Here is a 9,918-nt window from a genome sequence, read left to right as displayed (position 1 = left end):
GTGCTGCCTGAGCTCAGGGGCTGGACTTGATGACCTCTTGAGGACCCTACTAACCCAGCATTTCTATGGCTCTATGAATGGTGAAAAGGACATCAGATACACTTATAAACTAAACGCAGACACTTATTCCTGTCCAACAAACTTCCTCAGCTGAGGATGGCAACAGCACTACCAGCTGCGAGTATATGATTATATGTTATAAACATGAAATTCTACAGAAAAAAAAAATACATCCCCCACCATATACACACAAGCAGTTACTGCTCATATATCTTTCAGAGTGGCAGCCGTGTTAGTCTGTATCCGCTAAAAGAACAGGAGTACTTGTGGCACCTTAGAGACTAACAAATTTATTTCAGCATGAGCTTTCGTGAGCTACACCTCACTTCTTTGGATGCGTAGAAAGCTCATGCTGAAATAAATTTGTTAGTCCCTAAAGTGTCACAAGTACTCCTGTTCTTTTTGCTCATATATCTAGCGTACGGTACAGGGTGTGCAAACAGCACTGCACAGCACAGAGCACTGAGTACACACACTAAAACTAGCAAATACTAAAATCTTATTAAGAGTTTTTATCGATTAAAATTATGGAAATTATTTTGTGTAAATCAAACATTTTTACAGAAAACTATTACATCTGAACAGTAATAGTTTTGTGGTCCAGTGAGCAGATAGATGAGGCCAGAAATCCCACACTGGAGACTCCAAGTGCCAGAGAAAAGTTTGGGAGGGGCTGATTGGTTCTTGTAGGGAGACAAACTAGAGCTCCTCAATCTTCCTCTCTGGGATCCCCTCAGGTTGTGGCACAGACTCCAACAGGCTCGGTTAAGCTGCAGAATTAAACACAGGCAACGTCTATGAAAGGGAACCTGCCATAATGTTTTGCAATGACAGTGCACACTGCTGTGGGATGGTCACCCTAGTGGCTGCAGTGTTCATTGGACAGAATCTCTAACCCTGCTGACAAAGCTTTTAGCTCCAGTGTCAGAGATCCTGTGTTCCTGAAGATGAGGTGCTGGGCTTTGTCCCTGCTGCTTCCTCCCTGCAGTTTCACTGGAGACTGTTCTCTGAAGCAGCTGGATTTATCATTACAAATCTCAGCCCACGCTGTATCAGCAGCCACAGAGAAATCCCTCTCACTAGAGTCTTTCACACTTAAATTAACCTCAGAGAAAAAGAGGGATTTCACTGCAAACCTGTTCCTGCACCCCCAGTGTGAATAAAAGGGAAATAAGAGATCCAGAACTTCTCTGTTCTGTTCCTTGGGGCTGGTTTGCTAGAGGGGATGGGCCAGTGAGACTCAGGGTCCAATGACTTGGACGAGGTGTCCCACTCCAGAGGCCTTAGTGAGAGCAGTGAACCCCTAGGCTAGAAGCAGCAAAGAGTCCTGTGGGACCTTACAGACTAACAGACGTTTTGGAGCATGAGCTTTTGTGGGTGAATACACGACATGCATCTAACGAAGTGGGTATTCACCCACGAAAGCTCATGCTTCAATACGTCTGTTAGTCTATAAGGTGCCACAGGATTCTTTGCTGCTTTTACAGATCCAGACTAACACGGCTACCCCTCTGATATTTGACACCCTTGGCTAGAGCCCCCCTCACTTACCTTTGGCAGTCATGTCAGAGCCACTAGATCCTTGGTCATCTGCTGTGCAGAGGAGGAGAAGAGAGAGTATATTAGCATCTCTCACAAGGCAGGTTTCAGCGCAGTTAGTAGATACGAGGACTCTTATCCCAAGGCAACAGTCATCACCTGACTCTGCCCTAGCAGTGAGGTAGTGGGTGCATAGATTGCTCTACAGTGCAGCTGCCCTGGATTTCCATTATTCACATGCCAAAAACGTTACCCTTGTAGGGGGTGAGCACTGCTTTGTGCTCTTCATGCCTCTTCAGAACAGGAGCACTGAATACTCAACATTCAACGGCTAGCAAAGTAGGAGATGCTGGGCTAAGGATACTCCTGCCAAACAACCTCAACTCTGCTCCCTTCGGTCTGTGCCCAGAGGGGTCCCTCAAGCAGACCACAGACTTCACCCTCCCCCCCTGCCTACCGACAGCAATTCCTGCCTTAATCAATGACACTGCACAGAGTAGCGTGGACGGTATGAAGAGGAATGCTGATTTGGGGAGGTGCTGGGCACACAGACAAGGGCAAGTTTGGTTTGGCCTGGTGCTGTTCTTCCCAGACCCATTGGGGCAGAGTTTGAGTTGTGCAGGAAGCATCATTCTACCTCTGCATATCCTGGATTGCCAATCTTTGACTTCTGGGAATTAAACACACTGTACCAAAGGGGCGTGGCCTCCCTCAGAGATGGAGAGTGAGGGAGGGCCAGACCTCGGCTGCCACACTGGAAGTGGAAGGGCAGGACAGGAACTGGACATATAAGAGGTGAGCCCTGCAGCTCAGTTGAGCCGGAGTTGCTGAGGAAGTCACACGCTTCCAGCCCGCTGCTGGAGTCCTTGGAAGACTTCTGGTATCTTGGGGGCGTCATTGGGACAGCAGAACTGCCAGACATGCCCGATGCTGAGGACCTGCTGGGATTGCCACTGGCAGTGTGCACTGCGGGGAGACGGAGGATGATCCCGGGGTTCAGCTACACAAAGAGGGGAGGGAAGGAAGTAGCCCAGGGGCAGCGACTACTGTCCAGCTACGTTGCTGGCTGGCACTAGGTCAGTGTGCTGCGGCTGGATCCCCACTGATCCAGTGGCAGACTGTTCTGCCACTCTTAGAGCCACGGGCTGGGACACGGTGGAGTCGGGTGGGCACATGTCATCTGGCCACCCTAACCCCGGGGTTGGCAGCCTCCCCACCTTAGGCCAGGAGGCCTGAGCAAGTCGATAGCCCCTGCCTGAGCCCTATACTGTTTCTTGCTCTTCCCTGCCTGAGGGTTGGAGCCTGTCATAAATATACACAGGGCAGCTGTACTGAATTGCCTTACCTGTAAGGGGTTAATCAGTTCAATTAACCTAGCTGGCACCTGACCAGAAGGACCAATGGGGAAAGAAGATACTTTCAAATCCAGGGGCGGGGGGAAAGAGAGGTTTTGTTTGTGCTCTTTTTATTTGTTCCCTGTCTGGACGAAGAGAGACAGACCAAGCAAGTAAAGCATTTCCTGAAAACATACCTGAAATAACACATCTAAAATTACAGAAATTGTAAGTAAAGGCAAGGAAATGCTTTAGATTATCTTCTGTTTTAGCTTGTGAATTTTCCCTATGCTAAGAGGAGTTTTATTCCTGTTTTTTGTAACTTTAAAACCGAGCCTAGAGGGGAATCTTCTGTGTTTTAAATCTTTTTATTACCCTGTAAAGCTACCTTCCATCCTGATTTTTGCAGGTGTGATTCTTTAACTTTTTTAAAAAAATAAAATTCTTCTTTTAAGAACCTTATTGGTTTTTAGTGTCCTAAAAACCAAGGGGTTTTGTCTGTGCTCGCATTGTACCAATTGGTGAGGATATTATTCTCAAGCCTCCCCAGGAAAGGGGGTGAAGGGACCTGGGGGGATACTTTGGGGAAACAGGGATTCCAAGTGGCCCTTTTTCCTGGATTTTTGTCTAAATCACTTGGTGGTGGCAGCAATACCATCCAAGGACAAGGAAAGGATTGGTGCCTTGGGGAAGTTTTAACCTAAGCTGGTAGAAATAAGATTATGGGGTCTTTCACGCAGGTCCCCATATCTGTACCACAGCATTCAGAGTGGGGAGGGAACCCTGACAGAGCCCTAGACTGCTGACTCCCCCTTGCTTAGACTGTTGTTCCAGGAGTGTGTCAGCAAAGGGGCATGGCCTCCCTCGGAGACTGACACCGAGGGAAAGCCACACCAACCTACACGCTTACATACTCTCATTCTGAGGGAGCCCAGGGCAGGGCTGAGCACCCGCAACCTTAACTCCACATAACAAAAGTTCTTGCAAGTGAATTTCCGTTGTTCTGGAGTAACAAGGAGGAGTGAGGGAGGCACAACTGAGGGCCAACTGTAGGAGGAAGGGTGGTGGTCTCAGGAGGTTGTGTTGGCACGTCTCAAACCCCCTCCGTTACCCGCTGGAGGCACCCATGAGAGGGTAGAGAGAGATCCAGATGACCACATCCTAGCAGGGCCCAGCAGTTCTGCACATTTTATACCAACTCTTGGTGCTCGGCATTAGATGGCCTCAGACACAGTCCATCATTTATGTGAATATTTCCCATAGTTGTTAGTCTTGGTCTTGTTCCTAAAGGAGACAGCTGAGGAGGGGATTTGAACTCGTGGTCATCGAGGTGACAGAGTGGTGCTGATCTGACATCAATGGAAAGACTCTCATTGGCTTTAACAGGCTTTGGATCAGGCCCAGACTTCACAAGCACCAAAACCCAACTTTCAGATGAGTCAAAAGAAGTGTAACATTAAAAGCAGGTCAGACACCTTCAGAGTCACACTCAGCCACACACAGCACAGCTTTAGGGGGATAATTCAGTCCAAAACCACTGTATACATTCCTGACCAGCGCCTTGTCGGTACCAGCAAAACTGGAACCCATACCCGCAAGCAATGCAATTCCACCAGAGATGAGACTGATGGAGCAATTGAGGAGATGGGGTTCAGGTGGGTTTAATCACTGTATCATCTAGAGTTGCTCTGAGCAACGTTAGACAACGTGTCAACAGCCACTCTACACTACTGGAGAAGACATCTGTTGGGAAAATAATACAGCAGGGCACAGATTATCCAACAAATTCTGGGAATCTATTAGGAAAAATTTTTATTCCAGAAGGTGGAGAAAACTACTAGAGGAGAGACTGTTCTAGTTTTGATTTTGACAAATAGGGAGGAACTGGCTGAGAATTTGAAAGTGGAAGGCAGTTTGGGTGAAAGTGATCATGAAATCATAGAGTTCATGATCCAAGAAATGGTAGGAGGGAGAACAGCACAATAAAGCCAATGGATTTCAAGAAGGCAGACTTTAGCAAACTCAGGAAGTTGATAGGTAAGATCCCATGGTAACAGGGCTGTACGGCCCTAAGGGGGTGCAGGGCCCGGGACAATCCTCACTCCACCCCAGACAATAACAGAAAATGTGGAAATGGCAGAAGTGCTAAATGACTTTTCTGTTTCGGTTTTCACCAAAAGATTTCATAGTGATTGGACGTCTCATGTAGTGAATGCCAATTAAAATGAGGTAGAATCTGGGGCTAAGATAGGGAAAGAACAAGTTAAACATTATTTAGACAAGTTAGATAGCTTCAAGTTGCCAGGACCTGATGAAATGCATCCTAGAATACTCAAAGAGTTGACTGTGGAGATATCTGAGCCATTAGCAATTATCTTTGAACAGTCAGGGGAGATTCCAGAGGACTGTAAGAGGGCAAATATAGTGCCAGTCTACAGATAAGGACAGCCTGGGGAATTGCAGACCTGTCAGCTTCACTTCAGTTCCCAGAAAGATAATGGAGCAAATAATTAAGCAATTAGTTTGCAAACACCTAGAAGATAATAAGGTGATAAGGAACATGGATTTGTCAAGATCAAATTGCGTCAAACCAACCTGATAGCTTTCTGTGACAGGAAAACCTTGTGGATGGGGGAGAGGCAGTAGATGTGGTATATCTTGACTTTAGTATGGTCCTGTCTACACTGGCACTTTAGAGTGCTGACATTTTCTTGCTCAGGGGTGGGAAAAAACACCCTCCTGAGTGATGCAAGTTTCAGTGCTGTAAAGTGCCAGTGCAGTCACAAAACCAGTGCAGGGAGCCGTGCTCCCAGTGCCCCTCATGAGGGTTGCTTTTTTAGAGCGCTGGGAGAGCTCTCTCCTAGCGCTGGTGCCGCGATTACACGCTGGTGCCACAGCAGTGCTTTAACGTTGCTAATGCAGACAAAGCCTGTGACTTTTAAAACTGTCTCACATGACTGTCTCATAAACTAGGGAAATACAGCCTAGGTGGAGCTACGATAAAGGTGGTTGCAGAACTGGTTGGAAAACAGCTCCCAGAGAGTAGTTATCAGTGGTTCAGTGTCAGCCTGGAAGGGCATAATGAGTGGAGTCCCACAGAGATCAGTTCTGGATCCAGTTCTATTCAATATCTTCATCAATGATTTAGATGATGGCATAGAGAGTACACTTATAAAGTTTCTGGAGATACTTAGCAGGAAGGGGTTCCAAGTGCTTTGGAGGACAGGATTCTAATTCAAAATTATTTGAATAAACTGGAGAAAAGGTCCGAAGTAAATAGGATGAAATTCAATAAGGACAAATGCAAAGGACTCCACTCAGGAAGGAACAATCAGCTGCACACATACAAAATGGGAAATGACTGCCCAGGAAGGAGCACTGCGGAAAGGGATCTGGGGGTCATAGTGGATCACAAGCTAAATATGAGTCAACAGTGTAACGCTGCTGCAAAAAAAGCAAACATAATTCTGGGACGTATCAGCAGGAATGTTGAAAGCAAGACACAAGAAGTAATTCTTTCACTCTACTCTGTGCTCATAAGGCCTTAGCTGGAGTACTGTGTCCAGTTCTGGGCACCACATTTCAGGAAGGATAGTGGACAAATTGGAGAAAGTCCAGAGAAGAGCAACAAAAATGATTCATGGTCTAAAAACATGAGAGAAGATTGAAAGAACTGGGTTAGTTTAGTCTCCAGAAGAGAAGACTGAGGGGACATGATAATAGTTTTCAAGTGCATAAAAGGTTGTTACAGGGAGGAGGGAGAAAAATTGTTTTCGTCAATCTCTGAGATTAGGACAAGAAGCAATGGGCTTAAATTGCAGCAAGGGAGGTTTAGGTTGGGTAGTTAGGCACTGGAACAAATTGCTTAGAGAGGTTGTGGAATCCCCATCATTGGAGGATTTGAAGAGCAGGTTAGACAAACACCTGTCAGGGATGGTCTAGAGATGAAACTTAGTCCTGCCCTGAGTGCAAGGGACTGGACTAGATGACCTCTCAAAGTCCCTTCCAGTCCTATGATTGTATGGTACTAGAGCAATAGTTGGAGATTTCCCTAAAATCTACATTGTAAACAAGGCCTATGAGCGGGAGTGAGGATCTCCTGTCAATGGCTTCAGGCTAAAATCCACAAGCAAATACTGATGGTTGTTCAGGGATGGCCACTTGAAAAGAAGCAATGGGTCTCTTGTCACTTACCCTGAGCTACAGCGTAGCCATCTCCCTTCCTCCCTGCAGAGAAAAGGCAAATTTCAGTGAATTCAACTCCCAAGGTAGGAACCAACTCCGATCTCTGTACACAGCTCAGAAACAAGGTCCCTGGCCCAGCACAGCCCCCTGGCACTCAGTAATGGACTCAAGGTCCCAGGTGCTCTTGATCGGCAGGAAAGAAAGACACAAAGAGGCAGAGTTTTCCAAAGATCTCAGCCCACTGGCTGCTGAGCTCTTTGGAAAACCTAGCCTAATATAAACTGTAACCTGCACCTAGTTTCTGGATCTGACCCTCCAGAAGCTCCCATGGGGATCATTAGCTCAGTCCCACAGTGGGGTAAGGCCCAGCAAGTCCAGGGAATCCCCCATCCCAGCCTCTTTACCTGGACGTTTCTTTTTCCAGATGACTACTCCAATTATAACACCAACCAGGATAACTGCAGTGATAACTCCAGCCACAATGGGAATCAGACTGTTCTTTGGGGCTGAAATGGAATGCTGAGAATAATCAATGGGAAAAAATTCTACCCCCCACTAACACCACCCTTTCATCCCACTGCAGGGATCAGTCAGACAGCTCCCCAGGTTAGGGCTGGGTCTTGCAACCCTCCACCCCTTCTAGGGAGCTCCACGCAGCCACCATGCACTACATCCCACCATAGGAAGTTCTGGACACAGCCTCGACCACTTCAATTCACAATAACTATGTAGCACATAAAATAGAAGACTTTTGTAACATTAATCAATCCTCATAAACCTCTGTGTGGGGAAGGATGGATGTCAGTATCGTATTGAAATTGGAAGGGAGAAAAGACTTGCTGAAGGTCACACAGCGAGTCAGTGCAAGAGCCAAGAACTGAACCCAGGAGTCCTGGTTCCCAGCCCTTAAACATCCAACCCACCCCCCCCCCCCCCCTTTGAGCATACAGACTTTCATGACTAACGGAACACAGTCCCATTGTGTGATTCTGGTGACAAACTGGAAACTGACCTCAAAGCTCTGGATTTCTCTGCCATTAGTGGACGAGACGCTGGATATGAGTCAACAGTGTGCCTTTGTTGCCAAGAAGGCTAACGACATTTTGGGCTGTATTAGAAGGGGCACTGCCAGCAGATCAAGGGAAGTGATCACTCCCCTCTATTCAACATTGATGAGGCCTCATCTGGAGTACTGTGTCAAGTTTTGGGCCCCATACTATAAAAAGGATGTGGAAAAATTGGAAAGAGTCCAGCAGAGGGCAACAAAAACGATTAGGGGGCTGGAGCATATGACTTATGAGGAGAGGCTGAGAGAACTGGGATTGTTTAGTCTGCAGAAGAGAAGAGTGAGGGGGGATTTGATAGCTGCTTTCAACTACCTGAAAGGGGGTTCCAAACAGGATGGATATAGCCTGTTCTCAGTGGTAGCAGATGACAGAATAAGGAGTGATGGTCTCCAGTTCCAGTGGGAGAGGTTTAGGTTGCATATTAGGAAAAATTTTTCACTAGGAGGGTGTTGAAGCACTTGAATAGGTTACCTAGGGAGGTGGTGGAATCTCCTTCCTTAGAGGTTTTTAAGGTCAGGCTTGACAAAACCTTGGCTGGGATGATTCAGTTGGGGATTGGTCCTGCTTAGAGCAGGGGGTTCGACTAGATGGACCTCCTGAGGTCCCTTCCAACCCTGATATTCTATGATTCTATGATAATGGAGTTACAGACACAATGCGTGTTTTCTGAGGAGGCAGGAATTGAACAGGAGAGGAGAGAGATATTTTAATACTGTTCTTGGTTTATATAAGCCTGTTAAACCCCAAGTTCTCTATACACATTCAATTTCACTAATCAGCTTCTCCTGTTTTCTGAAAGAGGCAAATAATAATACAGCAAAAAGAAAAATATTTATATGAGAATAAGGAAATGTGGTTTATGACACAAAAATTGGCAGGGGACGTGCAGGATTTTGATGTGAAACCATCTGTTGACTAGATTTCCAGTGCAGACTGCCCTTTTAGAAATGGTTTGCAATTCCAAATGCTGCATTTTTCCACATCCCAATTTACCAAGCAAAAAGAGGGCTGAAAGGCAGTTCCATGTGTAAAAAAATACTTCCAAGACTTTTTTGTGCTAGGGGCATAGGAGACTCTCCCCCATGATGCAGGGCACTAATCTGCCTCCTCGCTCCATTCCAAGGCCATTCCCTCCCTTCCAGCATCACTGTGCACAGAAACAAGCTGCTCCCAGAATTAAACCTCTACCTCTGGCCACAAAGGCAAGAAAGAAGGGCCTGTAGAGCCATGTTTCTGAGAACCGGCTGAAGTTGAGAATGGGCTGGAAGCTGAAGCAAGGCAAATTCTGACTGTAAATAAGGGGCAGATTTGAGCTTTCCTTGGGAGATATTCTCCATCCCTTGGAGACTTTACATCTGGAACAGGCATCTCTTTCTGAAGGATCAGCTCTAGTTTGCCCACAGGCTACCAGGTTGGTCCCTGGTGTGATTCCCCGCCCTGGGCTATGCAGGAGCTCAGACTACTCTCTTCCAGACTTAATGTCTCATTGTTAATCTTTTCCCTTCAGAGACACTGTATTGCTGAGACATATCCAACAGCCCCAGAAGCAGCAAACTGGAGAACAAGACATGAGCCCCAGGCACTGTGGGTCATAACTCTAGCACAAGAACTTGACTGCGAAGGACAGGGCCAAAGGGGACAGGGCCTCACAGACCCTCAGGAAATTCCAGCTTCAGCCAATAAATGGGAATGAGAATTTTTCAGGGTTTGAGTTTAATGGATTCCCCCTCTCC

The 9,918-nt window shown here is 46.7% G+C and overlaps 1 protein-coding gene across 2 annotated transcripts in view; it reads right to left on the bottom strand.

Moving 5' to 3' along the window:
• Positions 1-541: 541 nt before the first annotated feature.
• LOC127048459 (class I histocompatibility antigen, F10 alpha chain-like) overlaps positions 542-9,918 on the bottom strand; it is a 40,651-nt gene continuing 31,274 nt past the window's right edge. Inside the window, exons 5-8 of one of the 2 annotated variants that reach the window (XM_050948313.1) lie at positions 7,523-7,624; positions 7,128-7,160; positions 1,612-1,650; positions 542-830 (exon numbers count right to left, since the gene is read on the bottom strand). In XM_050948313.1, the coding sequence (XP_050804270.1) occupies positions 826-830; positions 1,612-1,650; positions 7,128-7,160; positions 7,523-7,624 (179 nt within the window). In that variant the 3' untranslated portion in view covers positions 542-825. Of the gene's footprint in view, positions 831-1,611; positions 1,654-7,127; positions 7,161-7,522; positions 7,625-9,918 lie in introns of both variants that reach the window. The other variant, XM_050948312.1, reaches the window with a different exon arrangement.

Source organism: Gopherus flavomarginatus, chromosome 3, assembly GCF_025201925.1.
Source record: "Gopherus flavomarginatus isolate rGopFla2 chromosome 3, rGopFla2.mat.asm, whole genome shotgun sequence".
Taxonomy (NCBI): domain Eukaryota; kingdom Metazoa; phylum Chordata; order Testudines; family Testudinidae; genus Gopherus; species Gopherus flavomarginatus.
Note: the sequence above shows the minus strand (reverse complement) of the source record. Positions and strands in the feature narration are given on the sequence as shown.